At 44.9% G+C, this 22,039-nt stretch overlaps 1 protein-coding gene across 3 annotated transcripts; it reads left to right on the plus strand.

Annotated features, from left to right (window-relative positions):
• The first annotated feature begins 337 nt into the window (after nt 1-337).
• On the plus strand, nt 338-21,167 carry gprc5ba (G protein-coupled receptor, class C, group 5, member Ba). 3 transcript variants are annotated; one of them, XM_084178788.1, is made up of 4 exons: nt 338-811; nt 17,110-18,138; nt 18,474-18,601; nt 20,406-21,167. In XM_084178788.1, exons 2-4 carry the CDS (start codon nt 17,112-17,114, stop codon nt 20,448-20,450), a joined length of 1,200 nt encoding a protein of 399 aa, XP_084034914.1. In that variant the 5' UTR covers nt 338-811; nt 17,110-17,111; the 3' UTR covers nt 20,451-21,167. The 3 variants fall into 3 exon arrangements, with proteins under 3 accessions (XP_084034914.1, XP_084034916.1, XP_084034915.1); XM_084178790.1 differs by having other exon boundaries at nt 18,474-18,586; XM_084178789.1 differs by lacking the exon at nt 338-811 and adding an exon at nt 2,195-2,253.
• Nucleotides 21,168-22,039: the final 872 nt, after the last annotated feature.

Here is a 22,039-nt window from a genome sequence, read left to right on the forward strand (position 1 = left end):
GAGGAATTGACAGGCGAACCCGCGGGCAACACACCAATTTCTTGAAGGGGAGAATATAGGACTGCCTACAGAGCAGAAGCGGACGAGAGAGAGAGAGAGAGAGAGAGAGAGAGAGAGAGAACGGAGTGCAGTGAAGTGAGTGGATTGTGCTTTCTCCCGTTGCTCCACGTAGAGCTGTCATGTTCGCTGGCAGTGCAAAGAGGGATTAAAATTACGCATGTTATGCAGCGCGCCAAACTGTATACGCGGTTGATGCAGTCAGTCGGGAGATGTGCAACAGGGGGAGCTGAGCCTCGACCCGGGCAGTGAACAGCGTAAAGGTGCGCAGCAGTGACAGGGAATCCGTCTGGATTTAACGCACGTATTTTGTGAACAGCGGGGATATTGACGTTGCTTTCATGTCTTTTATTTATTTAGATGATTCCTCATTTATTCATCACAAAAGGGGGTTCGTTGAAGAAACGCACCGTTGAACAAAGGATTTAGGAGAAACGACAACTGTAACCCAATTCTGCCATCCCGAGTGCGTCTCCCCACTGGCGTGTCAAATCGGGACCGTTACCAGAAGACAACAAGTACGGTTGAATACAGGGTGTTCTCTGTCTGGTTCCTAACCCAGGAGAGGGTTGAATAATTCGGTCGGGGGCGCAGAGCTGATCCGCAGCCGTGGGAATGTGGATGGAGAGTGTAAACGCAAACCCAGCAGGAGGGCTTCAATCCTAAAATGTGACTTTTTCCAATACATCCCCGCTATACACGTGACACGTGCATTCTGCAATCGTTTCCATCGGATTTGTTTACGTCGCTCAAGGTACGTTCCCTCGATTTCCCCTCGAGTATCGATCGATATAAACGAGAGAGGGAGGGGAGTGATTCGAGAGAGATTCGATTGGTATACATGCATGGTTTTCTGTGAACGTGATATAATCATTGTCAATGGCCAATTGGTCATTTTAGCACGACACTATTGATGCTTCTAATTAATCACCTAGTGCCGTGACGGTGGTTAAACTGGACACGGGCTATTTTAGGGTTTGTCATTCACAGGGGTGGAAGTTGCCCCCTTGACAGTCTTGTGTGAGTGGTGGTGATGCGGCTGCACCAGATGCGTGGTTTTAATATGTAAGGTTGCCCGGGGGTCTGGTATTTGTCGTTGGAGAGGAAAGGCCACGTTGTTGGGAAGGCTCTGTCATTGATTAGAGTGCAATTGCGGGCCGAAATTCGGGGCATGTGGGAATTCTTGCATCTGCAGGAACCCCTCATTATACTTCTAATGGTCAATTTTTAAGCTAGGACAGGCGGGGGCACTCCAGTACAGTAGGTGACAGTAATGCACAATAATGTTGGATGCCAACCGCCAATAAACCCCAAAGAAGAAGGGGCGGGGGCGAAAATGGTAGCTAGCTGTACACCGGTAGACAGTGTCCTTCACCCTGCTTTTCATGCAGGAACCAATGGGATGCTAAGGCGCTGCCGCTGGGCCTTGGTGCCTGGCCTTGACCTCAAGGGTCATTGATGAAAAGGACCACCTGCCACTTGACCAAGTATAACAACAAGAACAACATCTAAGCTTGAGTGAGGGTAAACATCAATACTGTTTACATCAGAATCATATGTCAACCCAGTCATTGTGCATGAATAATGCCTCTGCTATGCTCTGCCATTGATGTCATAGCTCACAGTGCATAATATGAGCATCATGGTCTTCATGGTGGTTGACATCATTTTGGGATTTCATGTAAACGCACATTTCCAATCATATCCATCGATGTTCAGTGTTTCCCCTATACGCTGCTAAATCGTTGCCGCCACTGAAAACCCCCCGCACCAGAGTTACAACATCAGATCATCTGAGAAACCTCAGCTGCTGAAAAAAATCTTAGGGTAAACACTGATGTTCTCTCATCCTCAAACACCCTCCCCTCTCTATCTATTTGGAAACATTCAAGGTGAGATTATATTCTTTATTTAGGATTTGAGATCACCCCCGCCCACCTAACAATGGGTGGGCCCGGGTCCCTCCACAAACAATCATTTCTGGAAACCCCTGCGGACCCTCCCATGTGGTCAGTATTGTTTAGGGGGGGGGGACTCAGCCTGTAAAAATAACATTCTCTAAATAGGTATCTACCTAAAGCAGAGACTTGGTTAGTGAAAGAGTTAAAGGCAAGGCCAGCAACACTTAGGACCAGGATATTTTTGGCCTCTAGCCAGCACACTGACCTAACCAGGGCTACGGATCTCCTATACTGGGTAAGTGACCATTGCTGAACGTTCATACATCAATTATGCACTTATTACTAGGTCATAACAACTGAAACAATGTAACTATGCTCTGGAACATGGGATAGGAATTTTTCCTACATACATGTACAGGACATGCCCTTCCTTGCTTGAACATTGTTGTGTATTTAAAAAAAATAATCTATAAATAAGCTTTGTTGTACAATTAAAGGTCAAACACAGTGCATTTCAAACAGTCAGCAATAATCTAATGAATTCAGGGCTTGTGAAATTATACCTAGGCTAAATATAAGCCTTCCACAACCATAAGACCCACTAATAATATAATGATTTAATAAAAAATAGTTTAACCTGCTTTTTTGCAATAATCACTGATTTAACTTTGAAGTCTGTCTATGAAAGTGCCCCTTTTGTTACAAATTCAACCAGAACCATGCATAATGCACATTCACTAATAATGACTAACTTCTTGTAGCAGGCATTATAGAAAATGAACACAGGACTCATAAACAATCTCTCAAGCACAAGCCCACGTGCTAGTGAGTAACCAGCTAATATTTATATTTCAAGTTTAGCCAACTTGGATCTATTTGCTAGCTAACAAGGTAGAACAGTTTAATTGTTATGAACACACCCTTCTGTCCGTCTCCAACTGTTTGAACAGCATGTTAGCCTGTCCACTTTGTTCAGATATTGAAATCAAGTGGCCTACCTTATTTCTCAGAATGAGAACAAGTTGCCAATTCCTTATATAATTGTGTTTGATGCTTATTGCACGTTTATAAAACACAGACTAGACAGCTAGTATAACAGTCTTTGGCTAAAATGCTGCTAGTGGTATGTGGTACCGCGCGTTACAAACTGACCATTACTTTTCCAGAATCAATGTTCATTGCATTATATATTAGTAGGTTTTGTTATCTGTTTTAACAAACCTTTTTTATTTTTTATACTTATGTATTGTTTTTTTCTGGTGTGGTTTTCATATAAGCCCCTGGGCTTCCAACCACACCTGCACACCGTAATTTATTATAATTATTTAATTTATCTGTATTGTTATTTATCACTTGTTTTCATTTTTTTCATTTTTTAGTCGTAATTATTTATTTTTTCATTTTTTGTGGTATTTTTTATTAACCCATCCCTCTTCGGAGGACAAATATCTTTGTTTTTGTACAGCTTTTCAGCTACATATACATTTTTACATATACATTTTGCATACACATTTTACATACATGGTACTTTTACATAAAGCAGTCACATAACAATAATACATTACCAAACATAAACTCTTTAATCCTACCCCTCTCAGCCCATCCCACCTATCACCATAGACCACCCTCGTTTGGTTTCCATGTGCCATATATTTTTCAATTGTGCTGTGATGTTTTACATACATTTTGAACCTTTCTAATCGTATAGTATCCACAGATTGTTAGCTAAAGATGAAAACCTTTCCTACGAGTATTATTATATTATTTATTGACTGACTATGGCTTTCCAAATCGCCCAACACTGCTGTAAGGTTAATTTTAAGTGAATGTTGTGATTTTGTAACCATTCCTGAACCTGTGACCAGAAACAAGCTACATAGGGGCAAAACCAGAATAAATGATCTAGTGATTCTGTCTCTTCACAGCAAAATCTACAGAGCTGAGATTGTTGTATGCCCCATATAAATTTATATAGCATTCTTTTGGTGGCAAGAATTTTGTATAATCATTTACATTTGAAAAACTCGAAGTGTTGAATCAAGTGTTATTTTTTGTACCAGTTCATACACCATGTGCCATGGAATCGGTACATCGAAAATCTCTTCCCATTTATTTTGCAACCTGTATGGTGCAGCTGCCAACATTTTTGTCCTCAAATGAAACTGGTATATTTTCTATTTATGCCAATTTCGTTCAGCCAATTTGTATCTTTAATATATGGCAGGTAAACAAGTTCCCTACCTTCTCCCTTTTCCACTTGCCTTCTCCATTTTTGTGGTAATGCTGCAATCAGTTGGTTGTAAGTTTGGATTGAGCAGACATTCCCATATATTTTTGATAGCTGCATATGTGACATAACTCCTCCATTTCTATTCATAATATCATTAATAAATATAATACCCAAAAAAATTGTTTTTTAAATCTGTATTGTTGTTTATCACTTGTTTTCTTTGTTGCAAATAAATTAAACTAAACTTTAAAATGTAACTTAAAATTGATACTCCTGTTTTGGTAGTGTCTGCTCTGCACGCAATTTTAGGAGTTGAGACATAAAAAGGGTATCGTTAGAAAGGTTAACTTCTCCTCCATTCCAGTAAAATAATGTCTCAATGTCTTTCGGTGTCCATATGACCGATTTTGTTGGACCAAACCTGAAATGCAAATAGTGAGTTGAAACCGCTTGTCAAAGAGGAAGAAGTGATCGCTCATCTTTGTAGTTGTGAGTGGCAGGGGGAGGGGCTCGGTGTGTGGGGGAGGGGCTTGTTGTGTGGGGGAGGGGCTTGGTGTGTGGGGGAGGAGCTTGGTGTGTGTGCAAATGGGAAGGTGCACAGTCACAGCTAAAGAACAGAAGGAGACGAGACCAAAAAGACAACATGTGAACAAGCGGACATAAACGCTCAGAAAAATTACAAACAGTAAAAAACTAGATTCTTGCGATACAGGAATTTGCAATATCGCGCAAAAACATAAATTAACATTAATTGGATCAGGGATGGTTTAAATTCTATTCAAAATACCTACTTTGTTTTTCCTACAAGGGGTAATTACACTCTTAGAAAAAAGGTGCTATCTAGAAAGGTTTTTTTAGTTGTCCCCATAGAATAACCCTTTTTGGTTCCAGGTAGAACTATTCTTCGGCAGACCCCAATAATGATTCCAGGTAGAACCCTTTTGGGTTCCATGTTAAACTCTTTCCAGAGAGGGTTCTACATGGAACCCAAAATAGTTCTACCTGGAACCAAAAAGGGTTATTCTATGGGGACAACTAAAGAACCCTTTTGGAACCCTTTTTTCTAAGAGTGTATGCTGAACATGAACTGCAAATGAGAAGTAGACTACATACAAACATGCAATATTATTCAGAGGTCCTGTCTTTGGTGTCACACAGAGTGAGTTATTCATCATTCAGACCTCTAACGCCTGATGTTTTCCCCTCTGGCCTTCCTCTCTCTCAACTATAGGTACCTTTTCTAGCTGTGCGTGTGGTTGTGTGTGTTCGTGCATGCATGCTTTCTGCCAACCATGTGTATATCTGGTACAGCTGTGTGTGCGTGTGTGTGAAAGAGAAAGAGTAAGAGAGAGAACGTGTGAGCATGTCATATCTTCATCAATGCCTGAGCTTCCTCTTGCGTGCGCGTGTGTCTGTGCTCAGAGGCAACAGCTTGACTCATCACAGAACGATCACACAACAATCCCTTCCACGCTACAGCTTCCTCCACACATCCTGCTCTCCTCTGTTCCTCTCCTCTCATCTTCTCTCCATTCCACTCACCAGCACAACCCACCTTACTAATCCTTCTTCTGATCATTATCATGTAACCCAGATATGTTCTCTGACTCTCTCTCTGACCATTATCATGTAACCCAGACATGTTCTCTGACTCTCTCTCTCTGATCATTATCATGTAACCCAGACATGCTCTCTGACTCTCTCGCTCTGACCATTATCATGTAACCCAGACATGCTCTCTGACTCTCTCTCTTTGACCATTATCATGTAACCCATACATGCTCTCTGACTCTCTCTCTCTGATCATTATCAAGTAACCCAGACATGCTCTCTGACTCTCTCTCTCTGATCATTATCATGTAATCCTTACATGCTCTCTGACTCTCTTTGTGATCATCTCCCATTCATTCTGATCCAGTATTAGTGATCCTATCATCTATAACAGATGGTCTGTGTTGATATAATCAGACTGAACTGGCACACGTGAGACACACAGCCTGAATGACATGGGTCATGTTCATTAAGCACCAAACGGACTGAAACAGTGTGAGAATACCTGAACTGGTCCAATAAGAAACGCTCATTTTTTGTTGCAAAACATTTCGCTAGCTACATTGTGCCCAAATGAATACAACCATGTCCTATTTTCTGTTTCTTTGGGGGGAGGAGGGGACCATTCCTTACCCCCTCATCTCTTAATCTCTGGGATGGGAGGATGGTAGAAGAAGGGGGGTGTGGAAATAAAAAAATCGGACTTAATTGCGAAGTCAATTAGCATATGGTCACACTGTGAGACCCAGTCACATGTTAATGAGGCCTAATTATCTGGGCTTGGGATGCCTGGAGAGGTCTGGGGACCATGGAGGGAGGAACATAACTGTCCCTGTCTGTCTGGCTATCTGTCTGATCGTCTGTCTGATCGTCTGTCTGTCTGTTCATCTGTCTGTCTGTCTGTCTGTCTGTCTGTCTGTCTGTCTGTCTGTCTGTCTTATCATCTATATGTTTGTCTGTCTGATCATCTGTCTGGCTGTCTGATCATCAGTCTGTCTGATTATCAGCCTGTCTGTGTTGCCAGTCAGTCTAGCTGGCTGGCTGGATGGATGCCCTTCTGTCTGTCTGGCAGGCTGGTTGCACTTACACACCAGACCTCAGGGGGGGACATTCTCTCTTCAATCACTCCATTCAATCTCTCTCTGTCTCTCTGGCATACTCTTTATTTATTTATCTCCATCTCTCTCTCGTTCTTTCTCTCTCTCATTGCCACAACCCCCTCTTTCTCTTTCACTGCTCTCTCACTCTCTCTATTCCCTCTGTCTCCTCTCTCTTCCTCAGTCTCTCTCATTTTCTGTCACTCCCTCCATTTATCTGACACTCACAGCTGTGGAAGACCGATGACGTCAGTGAAGGAACATGGTGTTATTGTGAGATGGAGGAAAGGAGAGAAAACAGGTCTTTAAAAAGAGCTAGTATGGAGCCTGCCAACCAGCCAGTCTAGAAAACAGGTCTTCAAAAAGAGCTAGTATGGAGCCCTGGCAACCTGCCAGTCTAGCATCTCTTCTGAAGACAGATGAAAGCCCCCCATGGCCCCCATCCTTCCCTGACCTCTCCATCTCTCCTCTGACCACTTAATTTGCCCTTGGGCTCTGGCTGCGTTGTAATTCTATACCCTTCAGATTCTTTCACATTTCCAAAAGTGTACACTCGTAAACCCCCTCATGGATTTAAAAGAAATAGAGAGGTCAAGGAATATTGTTGAAACTTCATCCAGCCATGCTTGCACCAGTCCAATGCCTCTAAATGCATTAAGAGAATCGTAGAAAACAAGTATTTCTAAGTGTCATCCAATATGGCGATTAGTTACCAACTTCCGTGGTCGATGCAATGCTAACAACAGTATCTTGTTCCTAATGAAGCACCTTCATTACAGTACTGCTGCTGATCCTCAAAAATATTGAATGAATGAATCAATTTATGTAAACATGTCGTCCCCCACAAATGTGGCCGCGTCCCTCCCCTTGGGCCAATTCATTTCAGTTAATTACTATAGCTCCTGCCTTGGGACAATCAGTGTAATTTAGTAAATGCTGGATCTCTATGGCAAGACGCATCATTCACCCAAGCTTCGTAAAAATCGGGCCAGTGCTGTCTGAGATATCGCGTGTGACTAATGTGTGAACGAACGGACGGAGGGAGATCCACATTCACCTCCCCGATTTCATTGTGGGGGACAATTAACCCATAAAGTTGCTATAGTTGGAGACAACATTACAGCATTGGTCGGGGGAGACAGTACTTCAGGAAGGCTAATTAGTAATTAATTATTACGGCTACCTTACGACACAATGACTAATGTGGCATGGACCAGAACAGAACAGGCAGATGTGAGGCAAGCTTTGGTCCATCTCCTGGAAGTGACCTGCTGACCCCAACAACATCTGTCTATCTCCATATCTGGAGCTCTGCACGGGCTAAGGTCAGGACACAGGTTTTTAGAAACACACACATACACACACATACACACATCTAAACGCATGCACCCCCCCCCCCCCCCCCCCCCCCCACCCCACCTCCATAAACACACACACAAAATCAATTATTTATCATCACTATCCATATCAAATGAATGACACAATTGCTAAAAGACTAAGGAGAGGAGAGTGAGTTGAGAGAGATCCTAGTCAGAAAATGTAATCATCTACCCAATTATGGTTATGGTAATTACACAGCATCTGGTAGTGCACTGTCTAGGGTAATTGTAGAGGATGATAATTGTAGAGGATGGCTCTGTAGGTTTCAGTCTTTGACTTGAGGTACTGAAGATGGTTGTAGCCATGAGCAATTGCATTATGTGTAGTGCTTATAAATGCAGTTGCAATGTGTTGGTATTAATTGTAGTGTAGTATTTTGTAACACTGATTTGAAGTCATATACCAGAGTGCAGTGAGAGCTATTGGGGAGGAAGATAGTAAGGCTGCGTTTATACAGGCAGCCTAGTTTTTTTCAGAGATGACCAATCAGATCAGCTCTGAAAAAGAGTTGATGTGATTGGTCAAAAGACCAATTAGTGGGGAAAAAAATATCCAAATTGGGCTGTCTAAACACAGCCTAAGTGTGTATGTGTTTTGAGACTGTGCATTATACATCGACACACACTTATCTTTACATACACACACTAAACATTTAGGGTAATAAATATTCAGTGTGCAGAGGTAAAGAGAATGAGATGCATTGTGGGAACAGTAGTCTTTGTTATTCACACATAACAACACTGTGTACCATAGAGCCTTCAGCTGCAGCTCTTGCCTCCCTGTCTGTAACTGTGAGGAGGATCAGGATGCCTAAGCAGGCAGACAGTGCAGGCAAGCAGGCAGGCAGTGCAGGCAGGCAGCAGAACTGGCAATAGCTGGATTCTGGATCCTTCCTTCCCCATTACATAAGAGAGAGGGATATATAGAGGGGTAGAAGAAAATCAAACAGAGCGAGTGGAGATGGTGAGAGAGAGAGAAAGAGAGAGAGAGAGAGAGGGGGAGAGAAGGAGGTAGAGAGCGCAGGGAGACCATAAGAGGGGAAAGGAAAGAGGGAGTGAGGGAGAGAGGGAGAGCGATGTAGGGTAAGGAAAGGATTTTGCTGTACCATGTGATTGGGTGTTGTTGGGTGAGAGAAGGAGAGCAGAGAAGGGGAGAGGGAGGAAGGTAGAGAGAGATGTGGCGTAAGGCAGGGGTTTTGCTGTACCATATGATCGGGTGTTGGGTGAAAGAGGGAGACAGGGAGGGAGAGAGCTGAGGAAGGGAAGAGGGAGGTAGCGAGTGAGTAAAGAAAGAAAGAGAGGGATGTAGGGTAAGGAAGGGGATTTTCAGTACAGTGTGATTGGGTGTTGAGAGGGAGGAAGAGAGAGAGAGTGCCAGGGAGGGGGTAAGGCACATGGTTCTCATCCCATCTTCAAATGTGGCAGAGAGATGAGACTGCTGCTCTCTTTACAGCAGGGGAGGGGGAGCAGATTCAACATGAATAGAAGATTTAAACTGAGGGGAGGACAGAAATGGCTACAGAGAGAGAGAGGCAGGGAGGAAGAGAAACATTGGAGAGGAAGAGAGAGACAGAGAGGAAGATAAATGGTAGAGAGACATGGGAGGGGGCAAAGGGAGTGAAAGACAGAGAGAGAAAAATAGACGGACATAGAGAGGGGGCAGAGAGAGGGAAATAGATGGATATAGAGAGGGGGTAGAGAGAGGGAAATAGACGGATATAGAGAGGGGGTAGAGAGAGGGAAATAGACGGATATAGAGAGGGGACAGAGAGAGGGAAATAGACGGATATAGAGAGGGGGTAGAGAGAGGGAAATAGACGGATATAGAGAGGGGGCAGAGAGGGAAATAGACGGATATAGAGAGGGGGCAGAGAGATGGAAATAGACGGATATAGAGAGGGGGTAGAGAGAGGGAAATAGACGGATATAGAGAGGGGGTAGAGAGAGGGAAATAGACGGATATAGAGAGGGGACAGAGAGAGGGAAATAGACGGATATAGAGAGGGGGTAGAGAGAGGGAAATAGACGGATATAGAGAGGGGGTAGAGAGAGGGAAATAGACGGATATAGAGAGGGGACAGAGAGAGGGAAATAGACGGATATAGAGAGGGGGTAGAGAGAGGGAAATAGACGGATATAGAGAGGGGGCAGAGAGGGAAATAGACGGATATAGAGAGGGGGCAGAGAGATGGAAATAGACAGATATAGAGAGGGGGCAGAGAGAGGGAAATAGACGGATATAGAGAGGGGGCAGAGAGGGAAATAGACGGATATAGAGAGGGGGCAGAGAGAGGGAAATAGACGGATATAGAGAGGGGGCAGAGAGGGAAATAGACGGATATAGAGAGGGGGCAGAGAGATGGAAATAGACGGATATAGAGAGGGGGCAGAGAGATGGAAATAGACGGATATAGAGAGGGGGTAGAGAGAGGGAAATAGACGGATATAGAGAGGGGGTAGAGAGAGGGAAATAGACGGACATAGAGAGGGGGCAGAGAGAGGGAAATAGACGGATATAGAGAGGGGGCAGAGAGAGGGAAATAGACAGACATAGAGAGGGGGCAGAGAGAGGGAAATAGACGGATATAGAGAGGGGCAGAGAGAGGGAAATAGACAGATATAAAGGGGGGCAGAGAGAGGGAAATAGACGGATATAGAGAGGGGGCAGAGAGAGGGAAATAGACAGATATAGAGAGGGGGCAGAGAGAGGGAAATAGACGGATATAGAGAGGGGGTAGAGAGAGGGAAATAGACGGATATAGAGAGGGGGCAGAGAGAGGGAAATAGACGGATATAGAGAGGGGACAGAGAGGGAAATAGACGGATATAGAGAGGGGGCAGAGAGAGGGAAATAGACGGATATAGAGAGGGGGCAGAGAGATGGAAATAGACGGATATAGAGAGGGGGGGTGAAAAGACTGCTATAGAGGAAGGAAGGCTGGGGGGCTGTACTTCACATGACTCATATATATGAGAGAGAGAGAGAGAGAGAGAGAGAGAGAGAGAGAGAGAGAGAGAGAGAGAGAGAGAGAGAGAGAAAGAGAGGGAGAGAGAGAGAGAGAGAGAGAGAGAGAGAGAGAGAGAGAGAGAGAGAGAGAGAGAGAGAGAGAGAGAGTGTGTTTGTCTCTGTCAGTACTCTGTGTACCATCTCCAGCCTGTCAGACAGTCCCTCTACACAGAGTGGAAGCCATCTGTGCTAGATTGAGTGAGTGAGTGAGTGAGTGAGTGAGTGAGTGAGTGAGTGAGTGAGTGAGTGAGTGAATGAATGAGTGAGTGAGTAAGTGAGTGAGTGAACGGAGAAGAGAGGGACTGAGTGTGTAGGTGAGTGAGGGACTGAGAGAGAGAGGGACTGATGGACTGATTGTATAGGTGGATAGTTGAGCGGATCAATGAATGAATGAATGGATGGATGAATGAATGAATGAATGGATGGATGGATGAATTAATGAATGGATGGATGAATGAATGAATGAATGGATGGATAACTGGAGTGAGCATGGTGATGTAGCACTCTTGATATCTCTCCAGTACTGGATGTGTGTTGGAACTCAGCTTCACTACCTGTTTCTTACTCTATGTTCTGAGTCTGCACTGTACACTGCAGCTACGCAATGTGGTTTCCATTCCCTGTCACAAAGCAGAGCCAGAGAGAGAGAGAGGAAACAGTAGTCTGTATGGTTGTGTGGGGATGAGTGAACCCCCTCTGTCCTGTCCTCGCTCCCTCCCTCCCTCTCTCGCTCCTGTCTTTTCAGAGATGGGGCGTAACCATGGTTATCAGGGGCTCTGCCAGAACAAAACATGGTGTGAGGACTGAGGAGTGAACACAGCACCCAGAGCTGTGTGTGTGTCCTTACGTCCGTGTGTGTGTGCGTGTGTGCGCCGGTGGTGTGTGTGCGTGTGTATGAATAGAGCTAGCACCGTGTTTAGGGGTGTGTGTGTGTGTGTTTGCCTGCATGTGTGAGTGTGTGTCTGTGGTCGTGCATGTGAATAGAGCTAACGCCATGCTTAGTTTACTCATCCTTGTGGAAGCGCTGATTGATGTTAATGTAACCCAGTGGTAACCAGCGGCTGTTTGCTGCTACAGCAGAAGGTGAGGGGGAAAAGAGAGAGACTTAAGTTTATGGAGGAAAGAGAAGGACGAGAGCGAGATGAGGAGGATGAGTTTGAGTTATTATTGGGGCTTAGGAAGGGATTCAGGGTTGTTTAATTACCTGAGGGTAACTTTATGTAGCTATTAAACAAATGAGAACACACACACACACTTTCACATGTACTCTCTGAGCCCTTGGCATACTTGGCAAATCACAATGCACCAAAGTCGTAAACAAGCCCTGTTAAAAAAAATAATCAAAAATGGCATTGCTTAAATAATGACTGTGAACCCTCTTGAGACATTCACCCAGCTAACACAGAATGTTCCCACAACCAACATTTCCCCCCCACAGAATGTTCTGAGAACCAACATTTGTGATTGGAATGCCTCTTGGGACACTAGCCCAGCTAACATAGAATGTTCCCACAGCCTAAAAACAATGTTCCCTGAATCTTCTGGGAACCTAAATGTGTGAACTGGAGAACTACCTACTAGGCCTACAATATGGCAACCATATGGGCTGTTGTTGCCCAAACACTCTGGGCTACAGGCCAGATGCCCACTGATCTAGCTATTCCTCACCTCCCTAATGGTTAAGGTCAGGATTGGAGGTTAGGTAATCTGATCCTAGATCTGTGGTTAAGCGACAACTTTTATCCCTGACCCCAGTGACCCCTGTGGGCCTTAATCCCAGGATTTACCTCAAGCACGCCTCCTGTCCCTCACACACACTCGACCTTGGTTTGAAACGTGCCTGCCTGCAAGAGAGGGCTCAAGGTAGAAGTATCCCCAGTCCCCACTCCTAACCTTAACCAATTGATGGACGATAAGACATTGACCCTGAATGGGTGGTTAGGAACAATTTCTACCTACAGGTAATTCCAAAATAAAGGAAACACCAACATAAAGTGTCTTAATAAGGCATTGGGCCACCACAAGCCAGAACAGCTTCAATGCACCTTGGCATAGATTCTACAAGTGTCTGGAACTCTATTGGAGGGATGCAACACCATTCTTCCATGAGAAATTCCATCATTTGGTGTTTTGTTGATTGTGGTGGAAAATGCTGTCAGGCGCCGCTCCAGAATCTCCCATTTAGTGTTCATCAAATCATTCAGTGACCACTCGTGCCCTGTGGATGGGGGCATTGTCATCCTATGGAGGCATAGCCATGGTAGCCAAAATAATGGCCTGCCCAACATTTTTTAAAACATGACCCTAAGCATGATGGGATGTTAATTGCTTAATTAACTCAGGAACCACACCTGTGTGGAAGCATCTGCTTTCAACACACTTTGTATCCCTCATTTACGCAAGTGTTTCCATTATTTTGGGATCCATCTCATCCAAAAAGTTCACTCACCTGGATGATCATCAAGTCTCTTGGAAAAATGTTCTATGGACAGATGAGTCAAAAGTATAACATTTTGGACGACATGGGTCCCATTATGCCTTGCGAAAACCAAACACTGTATTCCACAGTAAGAACCTTATACCAACGGTCAAGTATGGTGGTGGTAGTGTGATGGTTTGGGGATGCTTTGCTGCCTCAGGACCTGGACGACTTGCCTTAATAAAAGGAACCATGAATTCTGCTCTGTATCAGAGAATTCTACAGGAGAATGTCAGGCCATCCCTCTGTGAGCTGAAGCTGAAGTGCAGCTGGGTTATGCAATCAAAGGAACAGAGAATGCATCTAGTACTGAAAGCACAAAAGCACAAGTACAAGTACATCTAGCACAAAGCACAAGCTACAGCTAGCTAGCACTGCAGTGCATTAAATGTGGTGAGTAGTTGACTCAAATAGAGAGAAAGACAATAGTTTAACAGTTTTGAACAAATTAATGAATTCAAAAATTAAGGAAAAGCAGCAGAGAGAGACATAGCTATATTTTGTATTTTTTTTAACTTTCACTTACTTAGCTAGCTAATGCAGCTAGCTAATTTAGCCTACTCAAACACCGGGCTCAAATAGAGAGGAATGCTATTTATGTTAGCTAGCTGGCTAAGGCTATCCAACACAGGAACTCTTCCAAGTCAAGGTAAGCTTTTGGTTGTATTAATTTATTGCCACCGGGGCCCGCGGGTGTAACTGCTAAATTGCTTGCTGTACACTGCGTGATTGTAACGGGTTTACTAACATGTTAGTTCTAGTAGCTATGTTGACTACAACGTTAGCTAATATGGTGACATTGACACGATGTAGGCTGTGTGGAGCGGTTACGGTATAAAGGTTTGGCTTGGAAATATTTTTTTGCCTGGTCACAGACAGCTGATATGTTGTGCACTGAAGTCCACAAGCGAAGGAAAAAGGTGAGAGGACGAGAGCGCGTTGATGCGAGAAGGAATTATACAACAAGCAAGTGATGATGCTGTTTGTATGTGGCTGCTATGAAAGTAAACTGTGTGTGCGGATAATCAGGGGTGTATTCATTCAGCCGATTCTGTTGAAAAACGTTTCTTAAACGGAAACAAACGGAACGAAACGGGGATAAACCTACCTGAATTTGTCCAATAGAAACTCTTGTTTGCAACTGTTTGGACTAATGATTACGCCCTAGATCAGCTAGATGCAGGCAAGAGTGTGCAAGGCGGTATTGAATGTGTCACTGTCTGTCACCTTGATTACTCCAATTTGTCTATCGACCTGTGCACCTACATTATAAACTTTCATTCGTAGGCTAGGTTGTAGCAACCTCATGATGGGTATAGGGAACATTTGAGTATTATGTAGGCTAGTAGCCTAAACCTGTCGATGTTACATTGAGCTGGGTGAATGGAATATGAATGAAAGTCATCCAATTTGCTGTAATAGAAATAAGGCCATGCTCATTAAAAGAAAAAAATGGTCCTCCCTAATCTTAAACGGCACCGACCACCACTGATGTAAATATTATGTTACAGTCTATTTATGGCACCTAGAAGCAGATATAGCATAGCCATGCTTATAAAGACGGTGGCTGGAAGCCTTGCTGCACCAGATATCCTCGACACACTCATAAAGCTGTCTGTAATCTGAATTAGTCTAAGATGCCTCGGAGCGAACCAACACTCTGATAGAGGGGTTTAATGCCAACATTCGTGAATCTAAAATTGTGTTGAATCTTTTTCTCTTTTGGAACTCCCACCACTGTCAGCGACCCCCAGTTTATTTCCACGAGCCAGACCTAATTAAGGCTAACCAAAGGGCTTTTCCTATTACGGAGCCAAACCAAACTTTACTGAGCTGGGTTGCTTGCACATCCAACATTCTGTAGTTGCTGGAACCGTGCTGAAAAGGATAATGTGCAAAGAAAATATGTCAGCCAGCACAGTTTGGTTTGGGTGGGCATGATAGTGTGAACAGGGTCAAAGGGTTGTGTACGGTCTGTGTAGTATTTGTGTGGTTCCGTATATTAGTGTGACGCGTGGTGATGGTTTAAAATGAATGCAGTGCAATTGACTCTATGAGACGGATAGGAAAGTATGTCTGAAAGGTCAGTGTGTGACGTGTTGTGTTGGGAAGGGACCGGACAGTTGTTGTTGACTGTTACTAGGCTGGTTTAAAAAAGGTTGGTGTGTCAGTGTGGATGTCTATGTGTGTGTTTGTGAGTTTAGATACAGCCTTAGATACTGATCCTACATTGTGTTCGTTGTCTCTTTAGAGACTCATTAGGGATCGCCTTGTGAAGAATGGACAGAATGTTACTAACAGAAATGGAGTGTGTGTGTGTTTGTTTTGTTAGGATAGGATAAGATAGGATAGGATAGGATAGGATAGGATAGGGAGTTAATGTGATGGAGAAACAGACAGTCACTGTGAGGCGATATTGATTTCCTCAGTAGCACTACTCTGGCTGTCAATGCTTTCTGAAGATCTTCACTTTAAAAGTGTGTGTGTGTGCATTTGTTTTACCGATGCAATATGCCTTGTCTGTGTCTTACCTAAACAACATGATGTTGTCAGCTCCTCTGTCTGTACAGGAGGATCCCTTTTTTTCTATTCCTGTTTTATATATGATCCTGTTGAGGCTGGTGGGAGGAGCTATTGGAGGATGGGCTCATTGTAATGGCTGGAATGGAATCAATGGAATGGTGTCAAACACATCAAACATATGGAAACGACATGTTTGACTCCGTTCCATATATTCCATTCCAGCCATTACAATGAGCCCGTCCTCCTATAGCTCCTCCCACCAGCCTCCACTGATATGATCCTACATCCCTTCCCGTGTCCGCTCAGACAGTGAGCAGTGTTTTCTCTGAATATGACTCTGTCTGTGGATAATGATGTAATAAAGACTACCGGTAACTCTATGTTCTTGTTTCAAAACAAGTACATTTCCAACCTCCGACTCTCAGCTTCAAGGTAAAGCCATGTGAATGGTCTGTTTCCTTGAATGCTCTTGTTCTGGAAGTATCTAGTTGATGCTCATAATTTTGTGTGTGACTAGATGCATTTGTGTGGGTGTGTGTGCATGCATGCATTGGTGTAGTCAGTGTAAACATATGTATGTTGAAGCTATCAGCGTGTGATGTTGGTATGGAGCCTCTTAGCTGTGTGTTGACCTCTGACCATTTACAGGAGAGTGTCACTGTGCTCCTGTTGTGCTCCTGTTGTTGCGGATACAAGAAGTGTGGGTGTGGGTGCGTGCGTGCCATTGGATAGCTCTTCCATGTACATACACTGTCACTCACACAGTGATCACTTGTGGTTCATAAAAAAATGCAGCCAGATTTACAGTAGACGATTTGCTTGTCACAGCGCAACACTGACATTTTGTTTCACTTTGCACATTTTGTTCCTCTCTCCTCCTCTCAGAGATGGCGTTCTTCCCTGTCCTCCTCCTCCTCCTCTCCGTGGTCCAGCGTGGTTCCTCCCAGGACCCTGATGAGGACTCGTCGGCAGTGCCCCGGGGGTGTGGCTGGGGCCTGGTGCGCCCCTACACCCTCCTCTGCGACTTGGACTCTGTTTGGGGCGTGGCGGTTGAATCTGCAGCGGCCGGTGGTGCCCTGGCGGCCATTTTACTGGGCCTGATCCTCCTCTGCCGACTACACCACGTGAGCGAGGCGGAGAAGCGCAGCGGCGTGGGACCCATTCTCCTCCTGCTCCTGGGCATCCTGGGCCTGTTCGGCCTCAGTTTCGCCTACCTCATCGAGCGTGATGAGCAGCTGTGTCTCCTGCGCCGCGCCCTCTGGGGCTTGCTCTTCGCCCTGTGCTTCTCCTGCCTGCTGGTGCAGGGTGTGCGGCTCCGGAGGCTGGGCCGCGAGCGCCGGAGCCCGGGGGGCTGCGCTCTGACCGGCTTGGCCCTGGGGCTGAGCGCAGTCCAGGGGATCATCGCCGCTGAGTGGCTCCTGCTCACGGTGCTCAGGGAGGGCAGAGCGGCCTGCCAGTACCTGCCTCTGGACTTCTCCTTAGCCTGTAGCTATGTGCTTGCACTACTGCTAGCCGCGCTGGGGGCGGCCTCCTTCGCTCTCTGTGGGAAGACCCGGCAGTGGCGCTGTAACGCGATCTGGCTGCTCGCCGCCTGTTTGTTGTCCCTCCTCCTCTGGGTTGCCTGGGTGGGCTTCTATCTCTATGGTAACGCCTGGCTGGGGCGGTCCCCGGACTGGGACGAGCCAGCGTTGGCGATAGCGCTGGTGGCTCAGGGTTGGCTCCTCCTCCTGTTCCACGCTGTGCCCGAGGCACACTCCTGTCTACGCCCCCCGCCGCAACCCACCGCCCCCGACTATTTTGACACGTCTCAGGCCCCGTCCCGCATGAGGGAGACCAGCTTCGATGAGGAAATCCCCCTCTCACACAGGCAGTATGCGGAGAACCAGGGCTACGGCTTTGACGAAAACACTGCAGGTAACAAGAGACTTTAACTTTCAAATATGCATTAAAATGTATGCTTACCAGCTCAGTACAGCACAACTGAGGTTTTACATGCATGTTTCTGTGTATGGGGTTGGATGTAGAACATTGTGACTCAGTGATATTACCATACTGGGCTAAAAATAACTATATAAGAGCAGTGGTTCTTGTTGTGGTACAAGCAGTGCCTGTACAGCATGTGTTAAAAGTACAGATTGGGCATCTGTTCCTGTGTCTATCTTAAAGTAGGATGCATGAATGAGTGTGTTTGCAGTGTGTGTGTTTCTGAGACAAAAGAAGAGCATAACGTTGTTTCTCTGCTGTGCCAGGTCTGAGGAGTGGAGGTAATCATAATGGTAACACAGCGCCCAGACCCAGTGCCCCCTTCCGCAGCAACGTGTACCAGCCCACTGAGATGACCATGATCCTGAATGGGGGAGCGGTGAGTTCTCATATTGTACGTTTACACATCCGACCACGCTTCACAAACTCTATTAAAACTTGCATTATGATCCTGAGCAAGAAAGCAGTGTAGACACTTACACATACAGTACCAGTCAAAAGTTTGGACACACCTACTCATTTCCCCTCTGAACAATTGATATTGAGATGTGTCTGTTACTTGAACTCTGTGAAGCATTTATTTGGGCTGCAATTTCTGAGGCTGGTAACTTTAATGAACTTATCCTCTGCAGCAGAGGTATCTCTGGGTCTTCCATTCCTGTGGCGGTCCTCATGAGAGCCAGTTTCATCATAGGGCTTGATGGTTTTTGCAACTGCACTTGAAGAAACTTTCAAAGTTCTTGACATTTTCCGTATTGACTGACCTTCATGTCTTAAAGTAATGATGGACTGTTGTTTCTCTTTGCTTATTTGAGCTGTTCTTGCCATAATATGGACTTGGTCTTTTACCAAATACGGCTATCTTCTGTATACCCCCCCAACCTTGTCAGAACACAACTGATTGGCTCAAACGCATTAAGAAGGAAAGAAATTCCACAAATTAACTTTTAAGAAGGCACACCTGTTAATTGAAATGCATTCCAGGTGACTACCTCATGAAGCTGGTTGAGAGAATGCCAAGAGTGTGCAAAGCTGTCTTCAAGGCAAAGGGTGGCTAGAATCTCAAATATGAAATATATTTGGATTTGTTTAACACTTTTTTGGTTACTACATGATTCCATATATGTTATTTCATAGTTTTGATGTCTTCACTATTATTCTACAATGTAAAAAATAGTAAAAATTAAGAAAAACCCTTGAATGAGTAGGTGTGTCCAAACTTTTGACTGGTAGTGTATATAGAAACATACACTCACTCACTTGGGCAGTGAGCACACACACACAAGTTTACACACAGATACACACCTGTCACACACTACCATTCACAGGTATACAAACTCTGATTATTATTCTGCGCAAGAAAGCCACACATATTAGGTATGAAGCCACATATACACAACACATATACACACCTTGCATGCATGCATGCATGTGTGTGTGTGTGTGTTTGTGTGTGTGTGTGTGTGTGTGTGTGTGTGTGTGAGAGGGAGGGAGTGGGTTCACTGGGCTGCAGACTAGAGCCATCTCTTCAGTGTGAGTGATGCAGCTGTGTCCCCGGCCCAGTCAGGCCCTCTATAGCCCCAGGATGGATGGGTGAGCTCCCTGGCGCACGATACTACCCTCCAATCACCTCGCTATAAATAAACCCTGCCGACCTGGTAGAATCTGGAGCCACGCGTCCAGAAAAACGTTGAGCCAATGTTCAGCTTACGCTCTGGGAACGTTTTGAAATGGCTCCCTCCCAGTCTCTGCTCTGACACCTGCCACCCACATTAGAGGCAGAATCTGAAACCAGAAAACAGCCAGAAAACACTGAGCCACCGCCCAGTTAAAGCTCTGGGAACGTTTTCCTGTGAACCAAATGGTCTCACTCCCAGTATTCTGCTCTTAGACCTGCCACCTACATCAGAGTGGTATTAATGTGCTTTAGTAGGGAGTAGGGAAAGGAAAGGAGGGGGAGTTCTGATGGTCTCTCCTGCATTAAAGAGGACTAGCTGCTGAGACTGAATGAAGAGAAAAAAGGGGAGAGAGGAGGAAGATAAAAGAGGAAAGAGGAGGGTTTAGAAGATGTGATACAGGCCACATATTCAAAATGCAACCTCTTATCAGGAACGTGTGGTGTGTGTGTGTGTGTATGTGTATATTACCAAACTGACGTCCCATCTCTCTCTCTTTCTCTCTCTCTCCCCCTTTCACAGGTCCCCTCCGCACCCCCGACCTATACGGGCCGGCAGCTGTGGTGAAGGACAGAAATGGAGAAGAAGAGGATGAGAGGAAGAGGAAGGAAGAATGGGGTGATGAAGAAGGGATGAAGGGTCCTTGGACAGAGGAATAACCCAGAGAGGATAACTAAACATGGACACCATCAGGACCCCCTCCCCACCCTCCCCCCAGCTCTCTATGTGTGTATGGGGACAGACAGTTAAACTGATGACATACTGAGGGCTTACACACACCACCCACCCTGTGGTAATCAAGCACACCAACCAACCACTGAATGAGTGTGACTGAGGGGGAGAGCAGGTATGGAGGACAGATCAAAACATTACTGGTAGTTTTGAAGTTGAATCTCTGTAGGAGATGTTAGACTTAATAATAACCCTATTTTGGCTGCAAATGCAGTGGAGACCATTTCCATCTGGGAGACGTGAGATTTGAAATGTTGACAGTCAGGTTTCTTTTGTATGAGTCAAGTTTACTCCCATGAGACTACTAAACCACTGTATAATTTCTGAAAAACTGTGAAACCTCTCTCCCTCTTGAGATATTTGCTCTGTTTTTGTTGTTTATTTTGGGAGAAACTCTTCTAAAGCAGAATGTTTTGCTCTGTCCTCCATCCTGCCAAAATAAAGGAAACACCAACATAAAGTGTCTTAATAGGGTGTTGGGCCACCACGAGCCAGAACAGCTTCAATGCACCTTGGCATAGATTCTACAAGTGTCTGGAACTCTATTGGAGGGATGCGACACCATTCTTCCATGAGAAATTCCAACATTTGTTGTTTTGTTGATGGTGTTGGAAAACGCTGTCTCAGGCACCGCTCCAGAATCTCCCACAAGTGTTCAATTGGGTTGAGATCTGGTGACTGAGACGGCCATGGCATATGGCTTACATCGTTTTCATGCTCATCAAACCATTCAGTGACCACTCGTGCCCTGTGGATGGGGGCATTGTCATCCTATGGGGGCATAGCCATGGTAGCCAAAATATTGGCCAAAATAATGGCCTGCCCAGCATTTTTATACATGACTCTAAGCATGATGGGATGTTAATTGCTTAATTAACTCAGGAACCACACCTGTGTAGAAGCACCTGCTTTCAATATCTCATTTTAGGGATGGGCATTTGAAATAATTTCACTATTCGAATAATAGCATGGTTTTTGGGGGGGATATCTGGATAATCTAGTTGTTTAAACTTGGGAATTGGATTGGCTGTGCTGCCTGCGCTACTTGCGTGCCGCTTGCTTGCAGCAGTGTGATTGGCAGGTGAGTTTTACGAGAGAGAGAGTAGCCATACAGACTCACGCTAGTTAAACAAACTTGTAGATTCCGTAGGTTATCGATCATCCCATCTGGTAGAGCCTGTCTTGACTGCATCAAATCAATCTGAAGAAGCTAGCTAAGATAGCCAGCTAGCTACCTAGGCTAAAAGCAATTAAGGCTATGTTGCTGTGCTTCCCGTCCTTGTCTACAGTAACTCTATTCAGATTAAATAACAGCCTACCTGATGGTTGCTCGTAGTTGTAGCCTACTCCTTTTCATTTAACTAACTTAATTCTGTAATTTTAATTCCATTTTGCATTGATTAGAGATCTCCCACGTTGCTTAC

This window comes from Coregonus lavaretus (assembly GCF_964263955.1).
Source record: "Coregonus lavaretus genome assembly, chromosome: 2".
In the NCBI taxonomy this organism is placed as follows: domain Eukaryota; kingdom Metazoa; phylum Chordata; class Actinopteri; order Salmoniformes; family Salmonidae; genus Coregonus; species Coregonus lavaretus.